General features: G+C 37.4%; 1 protein-coding gene across 1 annotated transcript in view; it reads right to left on the bottom strand.

Annotated features, from left to right (window-relative positions):
* The window catches only part of LOC144371209 (uncharacterized), a 70,682-nt gene extending 66,913 nt beyond the window's left edge, over positions 1-3,769 (bottom strand). The window contains exon 1 of the mRNA XM_078033636.1: positions 3,692-3,769. Within this exon, the coding sequence (XP_077889762.1) occupies positions 3,692-3,769 (78 nt within the window). The remainder of the gene's footprint in view (positions 1-3,691) is intronic.
* Positions 3,770-24,439: the final 20,670 nt, after the last annotated feature.

Genomic DNA, 24,439 nt, shown 5'->3' with positions numbered 1-24,439 from the left:
GTAGAAGAAGATCTTAGAAGATGGAAAAATATACCCTGTTCATGGATAGGCAGAACTAACATTATCAAAATGGCGATATTACCAAAAGTTCTCTATAGGTTTAATGCAATGCCAATCAAAATCCAAATGGCATTTCTTGTAGAAATAGATAAAGCAATCATGAAATTCATATGGAAAAATAAAAGACCCAGAATAGCAAAAGCAATTCTAAGCAGGAAGTGTGAATCAGGCAGTATAGCGATACCAGATTTCAAATTATATTACAGATCAATAGTGACAAAAACAGAATGGTACTGGTACCAAAACAGGCGGGTGGACCAATGGTATAGAATAGAGGACACAGAGACTAATCCACAAAGTTACAACTATCTTATATTTGATAAAGGGGCTAAAAGCATGCAATGGAGGAAGGATAGCATCTTCAACAAATGGTGTTGGGAAAACTGGAAATCCATATGCAACAAAATGAAACTGAATCCCTTCCTCTCGCCATGCACAAAAGTTAACTCTAAATGAATCAAGGAGCTTGATATCAAATCAGAGACTCTGCATCTCATAGAAAAAAAAGTTGGCTCCGATCTACATATTGTGGGGTCGGGCTCCAAATTCCTTAATAGGACACCCATAGCACAAGAGTTAATAACAAGAATCAACAAATGGGACTTACTTAAACTAAAAAGTTTTTTCTCAGCAAGAGTAACAATAAGAGAGGTAAGTAGAGAGCCTACATCCTGGGAACAAATTTTTACTCCTCACACTTCAGATAGAGCCCTAATATCCAGAGTATACAAAGAACTCAAAAAATTAGACAATAAGATAACAAATAACCCAATCAACAAATGGGCCAAGGACCTGAACAGACACTTCTCAGAGGAGGATATACAATCAATCAACAAGTACATGAAAAAATGCTCACCATCGCTAGCAGTCAGAGAAATGCAAATCAAGACAACCCTAAGATACCATCTCACTCCAGTAAGATTGGCAGCCACTATGAAGTCAAACAACAACAAGTGCTGGCGAGGATGTGGAGAAAAGGGTACTCTTGTACATTGTTGGTGGGACTGCAAATTGGTGCGGCCAATTTGGAAAACAGTTTGGAGATTCCTGGGAAAGCTGGGAATTGAACCACCATTTATCCCTGCTATTGCCCTTCTTGGACTATTCCCTGAAGACCTTAAAAGAGCATGCTACAGGGATGCTGCCATATCGATGTTTACAGCAGCACAATTCACAATAGCTGGACTGTGGAACCAACCCAGATGCCCTTCAATAGATGAATGGATAAAAAAAATGTGGCATCTATACACAATGGAGTAGTATGCATCAATAAAAAAAATGACAAAATCATAGAATTTGCAGGGAAATGGATGGCACTAGAGCAGATTATGCTTAGTGAAGCTAGTCAATCCCTAAAAAACAAATACCAAATGTCTTCTTTGATATAATGAGAGAAACTATGAACAAAGCAGGGAGGAAGAGCAGGAAGATGAACATTAAACAGAGACATGAGATGGGAGGAAAAGGGAGAGAAAAGGGAAATTGCATGGAAATTAAGGGAGACCCTCATTGCTATACAAAATTTCATATAAGAGGTTGTGAGGGGAATGGGAAAATAAACAAGGAGACTAATGAATTACAGTAGATGGGGTAGAGAGAGAAGATGGGAGGGGAGGGGAGGGGGGATAGTAGGGGATAGGAAAGGTAGCAGAATACAACAATTACTAATTGGGCATTATGTAAAATTGTGGATGTGTAACCGACGTGATTCTGCAATCTGCATTTGGGATAAAATTGGGAGTTCATAACCCACTTTAATTTAATGTATGAAATATGATATGTCAAGAGCTATGTAATGTTTTGAACAACCAATAAAATAAATAAATAAATAAATAAATACAAGAAAAGAAAATATAAAAAAAAAAGAGTTGAGCTCCTCTCTAGCCAGTCCCTAAGGGTAGACATGAGAAATGCAGTCTACCCTGGCAGCCCTGCCTGAGCCCTCTGTACCCTACCTCAGTAATAACTCTCAGGCCTGACCAGTTCTTTCTGGAAGGAGTATGTCCAGGCACTGAGAGTCCCAACATTTTTTTCAATTCCATTGACTCCATCCTAACCCATCAAGCTTTGGGAGCAATGGCAACTGTGCATGTGCAAATCTCCCTAGATCAGCAAGGAGGGGCTTCACATTAGTGTGCAAGCACTTCCACGGACTATGATCCCCCAGAGGAACGAAGAAAAAAGATGAAAACCACAGCTTCCTGTTTCTTTCTAGAATAGGCTCACACCGCCTTCTTGCAGTGAGCACAGGAGATAAATGATAAAAAGTACGAGGGATGTAGCTCAATGGGAAAGGACCTCTGTGTTCAATCCACTATACTCCCCATGCCCCCCCCCAAAAAAAAAGCTCAGGGGGGAAGAAAAACCTGAGACCCCTGCAGATCCTAGCCCTCTTGGGTAGGAAAAGGGCATAGGGAGTGGTGATTCTCAGGGTCCCGAAAGTCTGAAATCCACCAGAGAAGAAATTCAGGGAGGAGACTTTAGCTGCCAATTTGTACAGGAGATACCCGTATGTTCAAAATGAGAATAAAAAGAATCCAACATCTTTAGAAACCCCAGAAATGTAAAATAAAACCCTATCAGAAAGAAAATTAAATAATATCAATGACGATAGCAAACAAAAGAATTCTAATAAACTCAAGGAGTTTAAGTGCTTCTTAACTATTTGTGGAAACCGTTTTACTGTTAAAGACACATGATAGTCCCCCGCCACAGGGACTTGCTGAAATAAGTTCTATGACCAGGATAATACATTAATAGTTATGGGATATTCAGCTTAAAAATAGTATAAAATACCATGGAAAAGCTTTACATGGGTGACATATGCATGTGGTATTATGTATAACTATGATGCACTAATAAACAATCAAGCATGCTTTACTCTTAATAGAAGCATCCAGTCCTAAACTTCATCCACAAAGTTAAATATATGTAAAATTATCTAACAAACTTTTGAGTTATAAGAGAAAAAAATAGAAGTTATTACCTAACATGTACATTGGGAAGCTGTACTGTTACAATTTACAATTGTCGTGGAGGAATCTCGACATCAACAGAGTGTACCCACGAACCCACATGATTGTAAAAAATCATACAATGAATTGCAATGGTAAAGTCATTATAAATCAAACCCTAACAAGGCCAATGTCAGCAACTTAGCTAGACCTCTGGGCATAAAAAAACTAAAAACTACCAGAAACAGAGCTGAGTGGTAAAGCATCCTTCTGTTAACTACCAGAACAAAAATCTAATAAACTCCACAAAACTAGCTCAGGAATAAGCGAGGTCCTTGTTCACTGCAGCTCCCCTCCTGCAGGAGAACGTATTTGGAGATTTGATTTTTTTTTTTTAAACCGGGCATTGAATTCAGGGGCACTCGACCACTGAGCCACATCCCCAGCCTTATTTTGCATTTTATTTAGAGGCAAGGTCTCCCTGAGTCTCTAAGTGCCTTGCAAACTTGCGAAGGCTGGCCTTGACCTCACAATTCTCCTGCATCAACACCCCCTTCCCTGCCCCAGCCGCTGGGATGACAGGTGTGCGCCATCGCCTGGCTTGTAGATTGAATTCTTGTAGTGGTCCCATCTGTAAATCACCACAACCCAGGAAGACACCGGGCAGCCGCGCTCACCTGCCACTTAGGACTTGAGCTGGGGCTGAGACTGCCCCAGGGGATGAGGAGGCTGCGAGGGGTGTCGGCCACGGTCATGCTCTCCACTCCGCTGGCCAGGGGGACTGAGGGGCGCTGTCCCCGAGGGGCTCAGGCCTGCAGATGCGGAGAGCGCCTGGAGTCAGAATTGGCCAGCTCGGGTTCCCGCCATAGCCGGTTCCACCGGACTACCTCCCTGCCTAGGTACCAGGTGCCACTGCACACTCACCATTTCTCCGAGAGAAGCAGCCAAGCCTGCCCTGGGGAGCTTCGGCCCCTGCATGGCAGGGCCACACGGATCCTGGGCATGAAGAGAAGCCTGGTGTCCAACTGCAGAAACCTTGGAACCTCGGACTGTGGAGAAATAAATCCTATCCCAAGCGCGGAAGCCCGCTCCCTTTTCACTGGCTGCGCTCAGGATTGGACAGCGCTCAGCACGGGGGCTTCTGATTGGACAGGGCGTCAGTCAGTCTCCGCTCTCCCCAGCCTGAGACCAAGGAGCCCTCTTTTTGAGTGATAGACAGGAACGTGATATCTGCTCCCCGGAAGAAGAAAACCAGAATGGCAGGGTTTGGGTGCAGCTTTTTTCATTTTTCTTTTCCTTTTGAGATCTGGGCATTGGGTTAGTATCAGAGTGACCAGAATTCTCAGTTGTGTTGAATTATGATGTTAGGAAATTGAAGTAATTTCTTGAAAGTTTCATCCCCTGGGTCTCCTCCTATAATAAAACCTCCCAAAGTATCTTGGGATGGGGAAGGGCTGACTTGTCCTCTGTTTATTTGTGCAAAATTCTCCAAGCAGAACTCCCCTTTCACCCCCTGGGAACTGCCCAGTGTATCACAGCCCACACTGGTGGAGGCTCACAGGGCCTGGCAGGCGCTCTGGTGGAGGCTCCGACCGGGTTGGCAGCAGTAGAGCTGATTTTCCTCCAGCTGAGTTGAATCTGTAGCTGGAGGCAGAGTAAGGAGATCAGCACAGAAGAGACACCAGAGAGCCCAGACCTGGGTAAACACCACTGCACTGGGGCTCCCTCGCTTTCTGGCCACTGGAGGTTGAATTCAGAGAACTCCACCTCTGAGACCCATCCCCAGCCCTATTTTGAGTTTTATTTAGAGACAGAGTCTCACTCTGTTGCTTAACACCTTGCTTTTGCTGAGGCTGGCTTTGAATTCACCATCCTCCTGCCTCAGCCTCCCCAGCTGCTGGAATGAAAGGCCTGTGCCACTTTTTTTCTTTCTTTCTTTTTTGAGAGAAATACCTGTGGTGGCCATAGGATAACAACCTTGCACAGATCAAGGCCACCCTGCAAGTCCCCTGAATCCCAGGCAATGGGACCCTCCCTCTTTCAAAAACCAGAGACAACTTGTCCAGGTGTGCATTTTTAGTATCAGCTGAATACTCTGCAATTGACAAGAAAAAAGAAAAGACAGACCATACCTGCTTGTCTTGATGCAAACAAAGCCAATGCGTTTCCAAAGAGAACTCTGGTCTTGTACTCCCAATTCAGTGGTGCAAAAGTCACATAATACAGAAAAGACTTCTCATTAAGAAGGGCTCAAGGGTCTGTCTCTCTAAGGAAAAACAATTTGGGTTTTTTTGGGAGTCCAGAAAAACCAATTCCAGGTTTTCCTAATTTGGTAAATAATCCATAGACTGGAATGCACCCTGTCCTCTCTGCCTTAATTAACCCCAGAGGCCTCGAGATTACCTGCTCTCTGGGACCACTGCACCTGCAGATGAATGCAAGGAGGCGGGGGTCCTTTCTTCTCCACGCAGCACCCTGAACCTCCACCTTCCCACAGGCTCCAACACCTTTGGCAGCATCCAATGGGGGAGTGGTTTAGAAAATTCTGGAATGTACCTAAAGACATTTCGTCATCTGGCTCTGATGCTATCCATTTGGTCCAATGGTCCTTTTCAGTACTTTTTAATTTTTTTATGTTTTATTGATTCTTCTTAGATGTATATGACCATAGAGTCCATTTTGATAAAATCATCCAAACATAAAATATACCTTATTCTCATTAGGACCTCATTAGTTTGGGTGGGCATCATGGTGGATTCACTTAGGTATTTTCATATATTTAAATAGGAACATTATGGTTGATTCATGCTATTGTCTTTCCTGTTCTTATCTCCCCTCCCTTTCTATTGTTCCCCTTTGTCTAATTCCCACCTTCTTTGTGATGTAGATAAAAAATATCTGGGAAAACATGTGGCCTGTGGTTGTGGAGGATTGCCTTATTTTACTTGAGCATGATAATCTCCAGATCCATTCACTTACTGGGCAATGTTATGAAGTCATCCTTTTTTAAAGCTGAGTAATATCTCACCGTGTATACACACCACAATTTCTTTATCTATTTATCTGTTGATGGGCATTTAGGCTGGCTCTATAGCTTAGCTATTGTGAGTTGTGCTATCATAAACATTCATGTGGCTGTTTCCCTGTAGTATGCTGATTTTATCCTCTGGAATTATACTGATTTCCCCCATGAAGGATATTATTATAGCTATTGGTTTTCTTAACCAAAATGAGAGATTTTTGTAAGCTACCAATGCCATTAGATATAGGTCCCTAGAAGGAGCTCAGATTTGTCTTGAGAGACAAGGAAAAGTGAGTAAGCAAGCCAGTGGTTTCAATAGCCAACAAGCTAGACCTTGGGATTCTTGCAGGCAAAACACTGGGTTTTACCCAATAATTAAGAATCCAAACACCTGACACCCAATTAATGGAAGATGAAGAATTGGAAGTGTGGGTGTGGGGTTCTGTGGGTGGCCAGCTGCAGGAGCTTGCCTCTGGGGTGCACTACTTGCATCTGAGTGGTTTTTCAACACTAATGAGTTAAACAAAGTGGTGAGAAAATTGGCAAAACCCTCTGTAATACTCTAGCTAGGAAAATTAATAAGAAATTTAAAAGCATCTTACTATTTACCCTTGGTCAAATGTGTCTCAATCCGAATGCAATCATTTGAAAATACCTGTCAACATGAAAAGTTTCTGAAATCTGCTGGTTTGTGGACCACATTTGTGGATCACTGCAAAAACCATATGAGTGCATAGCTAAATACATAAGTAAAAATAGAAGTCTAATAATGAGCATTCTCTTAAGACTTCTGTCCTGAAAACACTGCCCTATTTGCTTTGATAACTAAATGATGATTTAATCATTCCTCTAGCAATACTTGAGGTCCATAAAGAACTGTGAAATATGTCTGGTTGGGACAGAAATGCTGGGACACCAAGAAGAAAGTTACACTGAACCTCAAAGGAGAAGGTTCATAAATCACCAGAATGCAGGAATGCCCACAAAAAATTTGAAATTAAAAACAAGGGACTGGAGTTGGGGCTCAGTGAGCACCTGCCTAGCACCTTTGAGGCACTGGGTTCAATTCTCAGTACCACATTAAAAATATATATATATAAAATAAAGGTATCCTGTCCAACTAAAACCTATTTTTAAAAATAAAGATCAGATTTTTTTTTAAAGCAACTCCGTACAATGCAGCATTTCTCTGCCACCAGCTTCCTGGACCCCCAAATAGTAGCATGATATGAGCAAGCTTAGAAAAACTGGCCCCGTCTGTAGTCCAGCACCACTTAAATGTCTCTCTCCAAATAGCAACACCTCTGACCATGTATTTGATCTCTCCCCCTTTAGAGCTTTCTCACATTTTTCATTTCTCTCTTCTGGTGCTGGGGATTGAACCTGGGACCTTGTGCCTACAAGGCAAGCATACTACTGACCTCACTGTATCCCCGGCCCCTCATGTTTTTTTCTGAATGTGCCTCTGTTTTCTAATTAGGTCTGTCCATGTGCCTGACAAATGTTGAAGTTCTTTTCTGCCATGAAAACCAAGGAACCTACTTTTTCTGAGCCGATGTTCCTCTCTCTCCCTGGAATCCCTTCCTATTACATAACCTTACAAAGCAAGAGTCAGACTTGAGCTTTGGAATTGTGTGGGTTTTTTATTGTTTTAAGTCTGATATAACATACATCACTGGAGGGAGATAACAAGCATCTATGCACTTTTTTTAATAAGCAAAGGACAAGTTTTGGTAGCACCTGTCTGTAAGGCCAGACATTTGGGAGGCTGCTTCAGGAGGATCTCAAGTCTGAGGCACAGTTGGCCTCATAGCAAGACCCTGCCTCAAAATAAAATAATCAAAGCTCTGACACTGGTTGAGTCTTCATGAACAATGAAGGGTCAGAGTTCCTGTTTCAACAGTCTCCCCTTAGGATGCTGTGTGTACATATGTGACTGTTACCTTCCAACAGGACCTAGAGTGGTTGCTGGTGCCCACTCATATTAATAAATGGATCAAATGAAGTGAGTAAATAAGTAAAGCAATAAAAGATCTGACAATGTTGCTGGTTGTGATCCCAGGGATACAGAGGTTAGGCTGTTTCTCTTGACTCTTGTGTTCTTGCAAGAGAGAATTTTTAGATACTACCTAAAATGTAATCAAAGTAGAGCAAAGTTTATTGTCCCAGAAATCACTATCAAGAAGGGGTGAGGAAAACAATGAGGTGTCTCTGACACATCTAGGCCTCACACACCCTTTGCTTCTTAAATTTATGGGAGATGCTGTGGGTGACTCCAGAGGCCTACCCATGGACCAATTCTTAGTTCTTAACTGGCAGTAGGATTGCATCATATTTGTAGTTTCCTACTCCACATGGTCTTGTCCAGAGACACCAAAGGGAAACCTGTGTGTGTGTGTGTGTGTGTGTGTGTGTGTAAATTTTACTGTAATAAAAGTTTTATTATGGCAGCTATTATGAAGACAAACAAGAAGTGTTGGTGAGGATGTGGGAAAAAAGATACACTTATACATTTCTTGTGGGACTGTAAATTGGTGCAGCCAATATGGAAAGCAGTATGGAGATTCCTTGGAAACCTGGGAATGGAACCACTATTTTACCAAGGTATCCCTCTCCTCAGTCTAAACCCATAGGACTTAAAAAAAAGCAACTTAGGGGGACACAGCCACATCAATGTTTATAGCAGCACAATTCACAAAACCTAATCTGTGGAGCCAACATAGATGCCTTATAGTGGATGCATGGATTAAAAATATGTGTTATATATACACAATGCAATTTTACTCAGCAACAAAAGAAAATAAAATCATAGCATTTGCAGGTAAATGGATAGTTTCAGAGGAGATAATGCTAAGTGAAGTTATCCAATCCCAAAAAAACAAATGCCAAATATTTTCTCTGATATAAGGAGGCTGACTATAGTGGGGAAAGGAGTGGGAGCATGGGAGGAATAGATGATTTCTAGATAGGGAAGATGGGTGGTAGGGGAAAGAGAGGGCAGGGGATTAGCAAGGATGGTGGAATGTGATGGACATCATTACCCAAATTACATGTATAAAGATATGAATTGGTGTCAACATAATTTATATACAAACAGAGGTATGAAAATTGTGCTTTATATGTGTAATAAGAATTGTAATGCACTCTGCTGTCATTTAGTTTTTAAAAAAATCAATAGGAAAAAAACATTATAAAAATTTAAGATGATATTCTAAATATATAAATGCAACTCTTAAGTCACCTTGCTCTGCACTGACCATTTCTAATTGGAACTTTTCTGAGACCAGTAAAGATATAGAGACACAATATACTCTCTGAGAGGACACTCCTTCTTGAGAGTGTCCCTATTTTCTTTCTCTATGTCTTTAAATAAACTAATACCTGATAGAGTGAGGGACGTGTCTGAAATAGTAGTTAGCAGGTGCATACTTGTGACAGAAACAGGAAGTTGACATGCCAAAGATCCAGGACAACTCTAGGTCGCTTTGGCCCATGCTGGTCTGGAATGGTTCTTACATACTTGATGGTTAGGTGCAATCATCCTATCTCTTTGAGTTCTGGAATCTGGTCTGTGAAAGTGTCTCAGAACTTATTCCCTCCAGGGTAACTTGTGTTCTCAAGCAGAGTAGAAATCACTTCTCACAGAAATCACAGGTTGTTGGCTGAGGAATGGAAGATAGCACATTGACATGGCCCAGGCAGGGTTCTAGGTAAAGTACTTTTCTAACAGAAAAGGTGGGGTCTGTAGAGTAGGCCAGGTTTATAAAATAACTCTCTCACCTGCATTATCCCATCAATCACATCTGCATGCTACCCATCCATCACCATAAGTATGTAGTTGAATGGTAGATCCACCACCAGCACTGAAAATAGAGAGACAGATATATATATATATATATATATATATATATATATATATATATATATATATATATATATATATATATACATATAAACTAATGCAGGGATGAGCTGCTTCTTTGAGAACCACTTATGTATCACCCCATAGAGTTCCATAATAATTTTGCATTTCAAAAATACAATCACTGGCTTATAAAATTTAGTATACACTCTCAGGCCAGGTCTTAGATATTCATCAAAAATGGAAAAAAGTAGAGACCAATACTTTGTGACCAGAAACTCAAGAAAACCTTAATCATGGGCCATAAATCATCTTTCAAAACCAGTGAACACTTTTACCAGTTTAAAAACAAACAAACAAACAAACAAACAAAAAACCCCACTTTACTTTTCTGCTCAGAAAAGTGAAGGCAATATTCGGGAATGGAGGAGGAGTTTGAAAGTCAAGACTTACTGAGCTTCTAAATCTATTCTGTCCCCATTTTTATTTTATTAACGGTGATGTCATTTTTCTTCATCTGCTTCCCCAAGCATTCAGTGTTTCCTCATCTCAATATCTGCCCACCACCCCTTTGTCCCCAGAGGTTCTGCATGTCCTTTTTGCCACCCCACTTCTCATGGCTCTGCCTGTTACTCACTGCTTTCCCAGGTGCCATCTCAGACCCTCTACTTACCTCTCTCTCTGGTCAAGATGTTATTGGAATTCCTACAAGATATTTCTAAGCCTTTTATAGACAACCTGCCCTGCGTTTTCTCCAGGGATTGGAAATACCTGTGGCCATATGCATGGATTTTGCACCCAAGGTCTCAAACCCTTGTGGATGGGAAGGATTTGAACATGATTTGCACATGTACCAAGTAAATGTACAAACTTTTTCCCAAGTAATGACAATGGTATAATGGCTACTTACATAGTGGTTACTTTGTACCAGTTTTTTAAAGATATTCTTAGTTGTAGATGGGCACAATACCTTTTTTTCTATTCATTTATTTTCATGTGATGCTGAGGATCAAACCCAGTGCCTCACAAGTGCTAGGTGAGAACTCTGCCACTAAGCCCATAGCCTCAGCCCTGTATAAAATTGTCCTAGTAACCAAGGGATTATTTAATTTACAGGAGGATGTGATCAGGCTGTCTGCAAACTGTATACATAAATTCATGCACTTTGTCATCCTTTGGGGATTGCGATCTGGAACAAGTCATCAACCTATGTTGAATGAAAACTGCAAGACATCTCCACTGCTGGACTCAGTCTTCACTTTTCTCCTCCCACAAACTTGTTTTTTATCTGGGTCCTCACATTTTGTCACCAAGACATTTGAAGTGGACTTTGACTCCTTGTCATTGGCCAGCTATCCATTCTATCACTTGCAATCAACTTCATATATAAGTTCTTCTGTAACTCCCTTCTCATCCAGCACTGGTACGGAGCCTTACTAGCTCTTGCTTAAACTGATGGGAACTAAACAAATCAAAAACAACTTTTCTCTGACTTCCTGACTTCAAACCTTATCATCAAAACAATCATTATTTTTATCATTAAGGAAAATTAACTGAGCCAGGCAGAATGGTTCATGCCCATGATCCCAGCAACTTAGGAGGCTGAGGCAGGAGGATTGTGATTTCAAAGATAGCCTCAGAAACTTAGTTAGGACTAAGCAACCGAGTGAAACCTTGTCTCTAAATAAAGTATATATTTGAAAAGGGGGAGAGCTGGAGATGTGGCTCAGTGGTTAAGCAGCCCTGGGTTCAATCCCTGGTGCCAAAAACAAATAAATAAATAATGAGCAGAATCTGCACCTGAAATTCCTTCTAAGAAGCTTTCAAACTCTCACAGCCTAGGAATTGGTAGAGGTTGCAAATTGTTAGCCCAGGATTGCGAGAAATATGTGCTTCTGCATATACTACATGATATGAGAATGAGGCTTAAATTCTCCCATGAATGACAACTGTAGCATTTTCCTTTTGGAGAGAACAAGGGACTCCATTGGCTCCTAGTTATGCACAGGGACTGATACCTCATCCCTCAGATCATGGTGGCATTGTGGCAGGGGTGGGGGTTACCTTGCATTATCAGATGAAATCAGGTTCAATCCTGGGAGTTGAGCATGCACCAGACTGCATTGGTTAAACACGAGTCATTCTTAAGGACACTTTGGCATACAACCATATACCATGGAAACATGGTTCAACTTTCTTCCTGGTTGGACATTTTAGCATTACAATGAAGTAGAATTGATTTTCTAGTCACCGGTACTTTCTCTTAAGGTTATTTGTGAAAGAGTTTTATCCTAGACTTGTTAAACACATCTCAACTTCTTAGGTCATAGTCTCTTGGGAAATCATGTTTTTTTTCCATTTGAAGACGGTCAAGGTTTGTTTTCTATTCTAAGGCTCCAAGGTGCTAACAAAGCAACATGGGCAAAAAAAGTATTTGGTGCATGAGTAATTGGAGAGATGTTCTTTTCTACACAAGTGAAGCACTATCACCACAGTCAGTCTCTCAACAAAGATGACAACTCACAACCAACAGAAAGGTATTACAAAAGCAATATATAAACTGGAAAACTGCTGGAGAAGGCAGAGGCTCATGCCTCTGTAAAACAAATACCAAGAAGCAATCTTGTGAGTGGTCAGAGAGAAACAGTTGTTCAGGTACAAGCCAGCATTAGTGAGTTTCCCTAGAGAATCCAAGAATCTGAAAGGCAGTGGGAGGACATGATAAAACTTGCTTTTTAACCATCAATAATTTCTACCTTGCTAACCTGTGCTTCAAAAGATAAGGGGAGATTTGTATAAGAAAAGTTTTGTGGTGAGTAAACAACTCTTCCAGAATTACAAATAGAGGAATCAAGGTTAAAGAAAATGATAAAAGAGAGAACCTTGAGTCCACATAAAATAAAGAGAAATAATGGTAGATGTAGCTAGGTAGCTTAATATGGTAGCAAATATAGCCAGTGCCAAGGAGTATTTAGTTTCTAACTCTTTTATATTTGTTTTAAAAATATAAGTGTAAAAACTTGTACTCTATATGTGTAATAAAAATTACAGTGCATTACATTGTTGTGTATGTAAAAAAAAATTCAAACAATTTAAAAAATAAATGAGTGCAAAAATAACACTTATCACACAACACACACACACACACACAGACACACACACACACACACACACACAATCACAGAAACACTTATAACCAAAAAAACATTGATGCAGAATGACTACAACACTCCATTTTTCATTGCTATCAGGAAATACCTAAGGCTGAGAGATTTGTGATTAAAAAGTCAGTTAGGTCAGAATTTTAGAGGCTGAGAGTCCACGATAAAGGGGCCATACACTTGGCTTCTGGAGAGTAACCACTTTGCTCTATTCCAGCATGATGGCTGTCATCAGAGTGAGGACAAGTGGAAGAGGAAAAAAATCATATGGACAAATATGAGCCACAGAGCAGAGAGGGACAGTCTTGATTTTTCATAACAAGTTATTTTCTCAAAGACTCATTCCAAGAGACTAGTGTCCATTTTTCCTGAGGGTGGTGTCCCCAATGACTTAATTAACTCCCAGTAGACAGCACATTTGAAAGGTTCCCCTTCCTCAGTGCTACCATAATGTGGACCAAGTGTCCAAAATATAAGCTTGTTTGGGAACAAATGCCATCCAAGCCTTAGAAGACACACAATGCATGAAGTTATAGACTATGACAAAGATAAAAACCAGGACTGAGGGACAAATCTGTAAGATTAGCAAAACTTTTCTATACTACTGAAACTAATTTTACATGAATAAAAACTGATTGTCATAAATTTAACATGTTAGAGCTCCCAGAGCAATCAATAAGAAAAAATTAAAACATGTGCCAAAAAAAGAAAATAAAATAAAAATGGTACACAAGAAAAATGAATCATTAATAGGAAGTAATGAGAAAATTGATGAACCAAAAACATAGGTAGAAAACAAGTGACAACATAGAAGAAACATTTTGTTCATTACTATTACTTCTTTCATTACTATTACTGCATATAGATCAGATTTGTTCCAATTTTAGAAAGTATATTGATCAACTTGGGCATGCAGTACACATCTGTGACTCTAAAAACTTGGGAAGCTGAGGTAAGAAGATTGCAATTTTGAGTCCAAACTCGGTGATTTATAGAGAGCCTGTCTAAATTATCATCATCTGGGCACAGTGGTGCAATGCTTTCACTAAACTACTTGTGACACTGAGGCTAGGGAATCACAAGTTTGATGTTGGCATCAGCAACTTAACGTAACACCATCTGAAAATAAAAGATAATAAAATTTAAAAGTTGCTGGGATGCAGCCCAGTGTTAAGGCACCTTTGGCTATAAGACCTAGAATTAAAAAATAATTTTCTGCTGTGTACATCAGATTCACTTTAGATTCCAAAAACAAAGATGGGTTGAGAATAAAAATAAAATATAAAAAATATAAAAAAGCAATTAAGAGCCCACCACAGTGGTTCAGTTCTATAATCTCAATGACTCAGGAGGCTGAGGCAATATGAATCATAAATTCAAAACTGCAGATGGCAAAAAATAGAGTTCCTTTTGGTGGAATGGTCTGGCTGAAAATAAAAGCTAAGAAAAGTAAAGAAGAGAAAACAACCCACAGGATACAGGAAGTAAATTTAAAAGCGGGGTGGGATGGACTAGCCAATTTAGGGATGAAGCTTCCACACTCAAAAGATCAAAATAGAGCCCATGTTTGCTTTATTTATATCAGGGAATATCAAAGGTTTTCCATGGAATGTTCTTTGCCAAGTAAGATAGAAGGTGGGTTTTGCAGTTCCCAATGAGTTATGCTCAACTTCAGAGCTAGAAGACGGGTCTTTCCAGTAGAGCAGAGATAGGGTCATGTGCCTTGGGCAATCTAGTGAACTCTGGGGAGCTGCAGACAGTTCCCACAGTTAGACCTAAATCTCCATGGCTCCATACCCAGAGAAGACCCTCAAGTAATTTACAGGTGGCACCCTGCACACTCCCCCTTTTTACTTTGCAATAGAAAATGATGAGCCATTATTTCAAGTTCCTGGATTCTTGTTCTGAGGGAGTGACAACTAATTATCACAATACAAAAAAGAACTAGTAGCAAACATCTCATTTCAATAATAGATCACCCAGAGTGTTTCAGTGTGTTTCCAGAGTATAGTCATTCTATTATTGAAGTATTTCCAGTTAGAGAGGTAGGATCCATAAGATTCATTTTGCTTTTTTGAATATCCTGGATGTTGTAATGCGACTCTATAAGATCCAGGCTATTATTATTGGTATGCCAAATACCTATTAGATGATTTAACCTTCTCCAAATCCCTTTGGGAAGCCTTATATTTTGCTACAGTAACAGAGACCTTCAGAGTCAGATGGCATTTAAACCTTTCCTTAAACTTGAGAGTAGAATGCTCATTACCAATATTCATGACAAAAATTTCTAAGGCATTCAAGTTAGCTTCAATACTTTCATTAATATTTGTGATTTTTGAAGGCTTTGGAAGTATTTTAAGCCAAATTATTTTTAAAATTGCATGTTGAATGTCCTGAGATACAGTCGCTGAGGCTGTAACTGTAGAGTGATGAATGAGATTAAATAAAATTTTAAAAATTATAACCAAAAATTATGAGTCAAAAACTTTCTTAAGTCTGGTCACCTGAGCATGCATCTGTTGTAAAACCTGAACAAAAGCATCAGCATGCCATAGCTCTGGAATGTTGGCTGGTAGTAAGACAAAGGAAGACTGGTGAAGGATTAATGTTCCTTTCCCTCTGTTATATCTAGTGAGGCCATTAGGTAAATTGCACTTTTTACAGGCTATGAGATTTTTACCATCCTTTCTCTTAACTCTAATATTTTCAGTAATTACAGCATAAGGAGATTGAACATGGGCCTGCAGGCCATACCAGGAACCCTTTTTATACCCCCTGCCTAAAAAGTCAGGCATTGGGCTTTTAGTGTAATATAGGAAATCTGAGGCTGCAATTAAGCACCAAACATCTTGTTGGATACCTTCTTCACTTAAGGTTAGGATATTACTAACAAAACATCCAGAGATCATAGCATCTTTATGTGATTGTCTTTTGTCAATTCTTGGAGACAAGTCTAAAATATATCCACTATTTCAGGAACCTTTTTGTTGTTATGGCAAGACATCTGCACAGTCTATCAATTTAGGAAATGTGTCAAATTCTATTACAGAATGATTAGGACAGTAAGGAATTGGCAGACTTTCTGGGGCAATGACTGGCTTATTAGAGAAAGTCCCATTTTAATAAATGTTTGGACATATTGCTTAGAGTCCCCGGGTACAGTAAAATTGGCTGGTCTAGACACCCCATATGCTATCTTTTCTTCAAAAGATACCCCGAGATAGCCAGCATGCTTATCATGAAACAAATATATACGTAGTTGTCCACTGTAACCAGTATAATTAAATCCAGTCAGAGTTCTCCTTTCCTGTCCATGTGGTTTTTAAATTCATTTTGTCTGTCTAATTGATCTGGCTAAAATTCTAAAAACTATATTGAATAGAAGTGTGAAAGAGGGCATCCCTGTCTTGTTCTAGTTTTCAGAGAGAATGTTTTCAAGTTTTTTCATTTTAGAATGATGTTAGCCTTTGGCGTAGCATAGATAGATTTAAAATATTGAGATAGCTTTCTATTACCTCTAGTTTTTCTAGATTTTTTATTTTCTTTCTTTTCAAATTTATTTATTCATTTTTGCATTTCAGTTCTTAATACATCATTATAGCACAATTTATCATATCTCTGTATACCAGATATGTTGACACCAAATTCACATCTTCATACATGTATTTTGTATAATGATGAGAGTCTCCTTCCACCATCCATGCAATTTCCCTTTCCCCTCATTTCACTCTCACCCCTCTTCCCTATCTAGAGGTAATCTTCTTTCCATACTCTTTCTCTCTACTCCATTTTTGAGTCCCCCTCTTATATCAGAGAAGACATTAGGAATTTTTTTGGGGGGGATTGGCTAACTTCACTTAGCATAATCTGCTCTAATGCCATCCATTTCCCTTCAAATGCCATGATCCTATTATTTGTTTAGTGCTGAGTAATATTACATTGTGTATAAATGCCACATTTTTTTATCCATTCATACACTGAAGGGCATCTTCAATGGATGTGAAGGATGTTAAGGTTGGCTCCACAGTCTCGCTTTTGTGAATTATGCTGCTATAAACATTGATATGGCGGTGTTCCTGTAGTATACTGTTTTTAGATCCTTTGGGTATAGTCCAAGAAATGAAATAGCTGGGTCAAATGGTGGTTCCATTCCCATTTTCCAAAGGAATTTTCATACTGCTATTCATATTGCCTGCACCAATTTACAGTCACACTCATACACTGCAGGTGAATCTTTTCCTCAATATTCTCACCTGAACTTGTTGTTGTTTGTCTTCATAATAGCTGCCATTCTGACTGGAGTGAGATGTTATCTTAATTTTGATTTCCATTTCTCTAATTGCTGTGTTGAACTTTTTATATATATTTGTTGCTCAATTATATTATATTCTGAGAAGTGTTTGTTGAGTTACTTGGCCCATTTATTGATTGGTTTATTTGGGTTTTTTTTGTTGTTATGATTGGGTTATTTAAATATCCTAAAGCTGAATGCTGTACCTGACGTGTGTGTAGTAAGAATTTGCTCCCAGAATGTAGACTGTCTCTTCACCTCACTGATTGTTTTTTTTTTTTTTTTTTTTTTTTTTTTGCTGAGAAGCTGTTCAGTTTAATTCCATCCATTTATTGATTCTTGATTTTAATTCTTGTGCTCTGGGAGTCTTATTAAGTAAGTTGGGGCCTAATCCAACATGATAAAGATTTTGGCCTGCTTTTTATTCTCTTAGGTGCAGGGTCTCTGGCTTAATTCATAGGTCCTTGATCCACGTTGAATGAGTTTTGTGCATGGTGAGGAAGAGGGATTTAATTTCATTTTGCTGTATATGGATTTCCGGTTTTCCCAGCACCATTTGTTGAAGATGATATCTTTTCTCCAATGTATGTCTTTAGTGCCTTTGTCTAGTATGTGAGTTATTCTCTGTATTCTCTATTCTGTACCATAGGTCTACATGTCTATTTTGGTGCCAGTACTATGCTGTTTTTGTTACTGTTGCTCTTTAGTATAGTTTAAGGTCTGGTATAGTGATGCCACCTGCTTCACTCTTTCTGCTAAGGAATGCTTTGGCTATTCTGGGTCTCCTTATTTTTTCAGGATTAATTTCATGGTTTCTTTTTCTATTTATATGAGGAATGTCATTGGGATTTTGATTGGAATTGCATAAAATCTGTGTAGTGCTTTTGGTAGTTTGGCCATTTTGATAATATTAATTCTGCCTAAATATGAACAATGAAGATTTTTCCATCTTCTAAGGTCTTCTTTAATTTATTTTTAGTGTTCTGTAGTTTTCATTGTAGAAATCTTACACCTTTTTCATTATGTTGATTCCTTTGTTGGAATAAGATTTGACATTCCCGAATGAAGTCATAGAATGAAGGAAATCACATAGATATACCGAAGGGCTTCTGTTACAAAATGCAACCCTAACCTTAACCCTAACCCTTACCCCAAACCAACCCAGGAAGTTGGGGAAAGCACTCAAAGCACTGGAATAGTGGAATGAATTTGATCAAATTTTTCTCTGTATGCATATGAACCTACAACACTGAATTTGGTCTTTATTTATACCTATAATCCACTAAAAAATACAAATAAATATAAGATCAATAGAAGAAAGATATAGATAGAGAAGAGGAAAGAGAATACAGAGAGAAAGCAGGGGAGATAAAGTGGAAGTACTGGTCACTGAATTAGAGCAGATTATATTTCATTCTTTTTTAATTATGTCAAAATTAATCTCAACATTATATATATCTAAATGCACTAACAACTATTTTTCATAAAATAAAAGAATAATTTAAAAGTTGCCAAAAGAGTTAGTGATGGGATTGTGGTGCATTAGTAGAGTACTTTCCTACACCTGTGAGGCATTGAATTCAATCCTAGCATCACATAAAATAAATAAAGAAAATAAATGTATTTTGTTCATCTACAACTAAATAAAAAAAATTTTAAAAAGATTAGGTGGAAATTGTAAGTGGGCACTAACTGATATTACAGTAAGATTACACACAATAAAAAAAATCAGAGCAGAGGTAGTGCCTTCAATTATAGGTTTGTACTTGCTCAAAAGAAGTGTACATATTTCTAGGAAAATTCAAACTTGTAATTAAAGAAATGTAGGTGGAAGAGAAACAGCAATCAGAGATGTAGGATTTTGCAGGTAACAATGCTGCCTTCTTGAAAGACTCTCCTTGGAAGATTCTTGAGGATGCAATTAGAAATATTGGTATTTTAACTGTAAACATATCAGATGTTTTATACATTAGTTTATTTGAATATCGAAGCTATTTTACTATGTTGAAGTATATTAAATCATCATGGTTTTCTTAAACCTAAGCAACTAGATAATTTAATAAAGCTAAAAAAATTCATATTTAGAGAACCAGTTAATGATGTTTTTAAGCATTTACTACTGCCATATTTACATTCTACCCATTACCTAGATAAATTAAGCATTTGGCACTGAGCCAATTCAGAGGAACAACCGCTGGTGCAGAACAAATTAGTTGGGTTGGTGATCAAGAAAGTTTTAAGCTGCTGTCAAAAAAGTTGGCTCATGAATTTGTTACCAGGGCTTTAAGAGACTCCTGCCCATTTATTCAGTAATTTACAGGCCCCAAAACTGAACATGAGAATATTTTTACCCAATTTGAAAGTTGTACTTCCCTTCATCTTGTGATCATCTTTCCCTTTATTACCAGTATGACAATGTAGAGAGAGGAAAAAAAAACTATATAGAATATTTTGTCTCTAGGTATCATCTAAGGATAATATCAAAGATCAAAATAAAAGGCAGTTAATCTATCAGGTGTCAGAATTCGCACAGAGTGCAGTTATAGCTACACTGGAAACTCAGGGTTTAAGTTATAATCTTTTAAAAATCATTAAACTTGTTCATGTTTCCATGTAATGGAATACTTAAAAAAAAATTTGGTCAAATTATAACCATCTGAATTAGAAAACTTCAAAAATACCTACCTGAAAGTTTAATAGACCAGATTTCACACAGGAAAAATCTAAAAATAATGTTGATAGTTTTCTTAGAGATGTAAAATGCAAAGTTGGGTGAAAGATAAACTTCCTAGACAAATATTTCAAAAATACACTCATTTTCTAACATTGCTTCCACAAATTATATGGTCTAGTTAGCTTTTGCATGCTACTGATCTCAGGAACCTGTCTCAAAGTTATTCACTAGAGACAAATTAAGGAGATTTGGTTGCTTTCTTTTATTCTAGGTTTTGACATACTTGTAGAATTTGGATTCTTCTATATAAAAGGGCCTATATTCTTTCAGTTGTATTTATTAAAATTTTAAGTTCAGATTCCAGATTGCTAATTCTGAGTTCCATCTGCCTTCTTAGTGAAGAAAAATTAGTCTTTTTTAGCTGCTCTGAAATTTCCACAGCTGCTGCTTGTGTCTAAAGAAAATAAAAAGAATATATTTAAAAAAATAGAATTCAAATAATTATTATGTATTTATTTTATTTAGTTCTGAGTCAAAAATTCAAACAGCAATTTTAAGTGTGAAGAAAAAAAGATGCTAGACTTTAAACTTCTGTCATCAGTATCAATTACATTAAATCTGAAATAATAATAATTGAGTTCTTTCTCTCTTCCTTTCTTTCCTCATCCCCTGCCGTCCCCTTTCTTCCCATCCTCCCTCCCCCTCGTCTCCTCCTCCTTTTTTTATTGTGAATGGAACCCAGGGCCTGGCACAGGCTAGGCTAGGTATCTACTTTTGAAATGTACTCTCAGTCATGAATCATTCTCATGTTAATACTCAAATGATCTGACAATTTAAAGAATAATAGACTTAATTCAAAGTATAAAAGTTGAAAATTTAACCTAACAATTCAAAAGTATCTTATATTTATATATTACATTTTTCTTTTCTCCTTGTTTTCTTATTTATGCCCACTATTTCTAATATCACATGATTATTTTAAGAAAATCATTACTCAGATCAAATTAGCTGTAAAAATAATGGAAACTTAGGTATTTGAAGGGGGCATAAAATGTCTTCTTCCTGTTAGAAATCTACAAAACATCTTTCCTCAAGAGATACAGAATATTAGGCTGGGGATGTGGCTCAAGGGGTAGCGCGCTCGCCTGGTATGTGTGCGACCCGGTTCGATCCTCAGCACCACATACCAACAAAGACGTTTTGTCCGCCGAGAACTGAAAAATAAATATTAAAAAATTCTCTCTCTCTCTCTCTCTTTCTCTCTCTCTCTCTCTCTCTCTCTCTCTCTCTCTCTCTCCCTCCCTCCCCCCTCACTCTCTCTTTTAAAAAAAACGAGATACAGAATACACATATAATATATATATATATATATATATATCCAAAATACAATTTACAGTGAAATTAATTAAAGCACATTACAGATAAATAAGATAGCCTGTAAAATCAGAAGTACTCGTTTTTGCTGCTCCTCTAAATTCCATCTTGCTCGCTGTTAAAAATCACATTTGCATGGTACTCTGGCATCATTCTACTCTAGTGCTCCGTGTATGCCTTGGGAAGTTTACTACATTTTCTTTCAACTTCTTTTGATTCCTGTCCATATTTTCTAAAAGTATCTTGTATATTATTTGAAAAAAATATTCAAAATTACAAATATATGATGTTTTGTTGTTGTTGTTGGAGTACACGACCAAGTCAAGATGGTGCCTGGAAGTTTGCCAGGAGGAGTGGTTTGTTAGGCAATACCACTGAGCCATTAACATGATGGGGATTCCTTATTGGCTGACTGCTGTATCTAGATGATACTAATTGAGTCAAGCTGTGTGTAATCAGTTAGGTATATATACCTCTGCTGTTCTGCAATAAATCGGCTCAAGCTGCAACCTTCACAAGTTGCTTGTCACCTCCCGGTTATTTTGCCCAGCCAGACTTTGGCATTTTTTTCTGCTTGAGGCGGAGGTCTGTGGTCTGTAGGTGTCCCATTTTTTAACCTCTTCCTGAGTTTCCTTTTTATTCTTTTTGGAAGATCATGGTATTGTGTATTGAACCCAGATTACCTTTACCACTTAGCTACACTCTTGGTACATTCTAATTTTTTTTTTCTTGAGACAGTTGATGAGTATGATATTGAATTTGTGCCCCAGTCTCCTGAATTGCTGGTAATAGAGGTGTGTGTCACACTATCTGCATACTCTTGAATGTTCTAAATTCATGGAAAGCAAAATTCCAAATCTAGAACACTGTCTTCCAGCCTAAAGCTTGTGTGTGTGTTTGTATGTATATGTGTGTGTGTGTGTGTGTGTGTGTGTGTGTATAATCTTTTGGAGACAAAGAAAAACAAATTATATATTCAGCTCCCATTTTACCTTCCCAATGACAGCTTTCCATTTTCCAAGTATTCTGAATTATTTTTCCATATTAAATACAAAATGAGCACAAATTTTTTAATTGTTTTACTAAAATCTGCATAGAATGTTTTAAAGGATTGGTTTCCTCACTGGGTGCTCTGACAAATGCATGTAATCACACAGATTACACTTTCAAAGTCAACATGGGAAAGTTGGATCATGGGAAAGTTAGAAAAACTTTCCTCAAAATTTTAAAACAAGAACTGGGTATGTACCTCAGATTTAACATGCTCCTCTTTCAAATTCCCAGAATAATAGAAAAACTCAATATCAAATGTTTGACTTTTTGTTTGTTTATGAACATTTTACATGATATAAATTTAAAAAAGAATCACTTGGCCTTGGAAATAATGTGTCTCTTTTTTTTTTCTTTGTCTCTTCAGAAGAAGATACATTGTCAAAGTGTCTTTGTGCCAAGAGTCCCTCTTGTGGAATCTATGTCAGTGTTCTCATTCCCCACTCTGGTATTTTTCTGGTACTGTGTTTCAGAACTTTTTGAGATGAGGATCCTACAGGTGGAATATTGTATGTCTATTGAGAGTCTTGTTTATGTCAATATTTAAATCTTTTCTTGTTAAAGATCAGTCTAAATATAATAGGTATATTTTCTCAGAAAAGTAGGATCAAAGAAAATTTTAAATTCCACTGATTTAAAAAATTACTCCATTAAATTAATATTCTAGTACATTTTGAAAATGTTACCTTCTTCCACATTCATATAATTGTTTAAATTTTTTTATAGTAGCCATTCTAACAGCTGTGCTTCAGCTGCAGAAGATCTCATACTTGTCTGGTGCACTAAAAATTTGTTGCAATTAAAAATAAAAATGGATTTACATACATATGAGGTTATCTATGGTGGTTTGTAATTTTATAACATATATTAATGTCAGGTAAAGATAGTTGGTACTTTTGCTCTTATATATCACAAAGTCCTTGGCAAATTTTATATACATTTAACCTTTTAAGAGAATTTTATAAATTTTTGCTTTTATTCATTCTTTAACAAAAAGTAAAGTATGGTAAAATTTTGATGGGGTATTATTATAGGTTAACCTGAGGAAAATGGTCTTCTTTATAATGACAGTTTTATCATATATAAATAGGGTATGCAATTGAGTCTTTTATGTGCATTTTGTATTTTTACTTTCTCAAACTCTGCACATTTCCTTTTAAAATATGCTTCATGTAAAATGCAACATTCATGTGACATCTACCAAAAGTATACCTAGTGTTTTATATATATTTTTTAAACTAGATGTAATACAATAAGGAAGTATCTGGCTTCTATAGTCATTATTTCCCACAATATAATACTTATTTCTTCCTAAATGTACATTCAATTTAACCATGCCCTGGGTTTCAAATCTGAAGAAATACAGCTGTATCCGCATATGTACAAGTTTTGTAATTTTAGTTTCTGTTTGTGGTAGAAGTGTACCATATATGTTTATTAACAAAAATGTTTCTATAAATGGATACAAACAGTTTAAACTCTACAATCTTTTTTTTGAGAATGCATTTATTCCATGTTAATCAATAATATTTGTGTATATGATGTGATTTTATTTTTTTTTATTTTTGTGATATTGGGGATTAAATTCACGTTGTCCTATTAATGTGCTATATTTTCAGCTATTTTTAAAATTTTGTTTTGAGCTGGGGTTTTTCTCACTTGTGTGGTTTTACTTTAGAATTGTGGTGTTCTTGCCATTGGTTTCAGAGTAGAGGATATATCAGGAGTATAAAAAATATTCATTGTATGTCCCTCTTACTTATGTTAACTTATGAATTCTTTATGCTTTATTTTCTATTTAAGAATTATTTATTATTAACTCTTATATTCAATGTTTAGTGTGTGAAAATAATCTGTTATATTTTATGAGTGAAGGGTACATTAGCATTTTATTATCACAAAGATGTCTCAATACCCTAACATTTTACTTTTGAATGAATGTCTTTTTACTTCCTCAGTACACAATAACATCTATGAGTTACCATTGC

This window comes from Ictidomys tridecemlineatus, chromosome 16 (assembly GCF_052094955.1).
Source record: "Ictidomys tridecemlineatus isolate mIctTri1 chromosome 16, mIctTri1.hap1, whole genome shotgun sequence".
Classification (NCBI taxonomy): Eukaryota; Metazoa; Chordata; class Mammalia; order Rodentia; family Sciuridae; genus Ictidomys; species Ictidomys tridecemlineatus.
The sequence above is the reverse complement of the archived record's forward strand: the minus strand, read 5'-3'. Positions and strand labels throughout refer to the sequence as shown.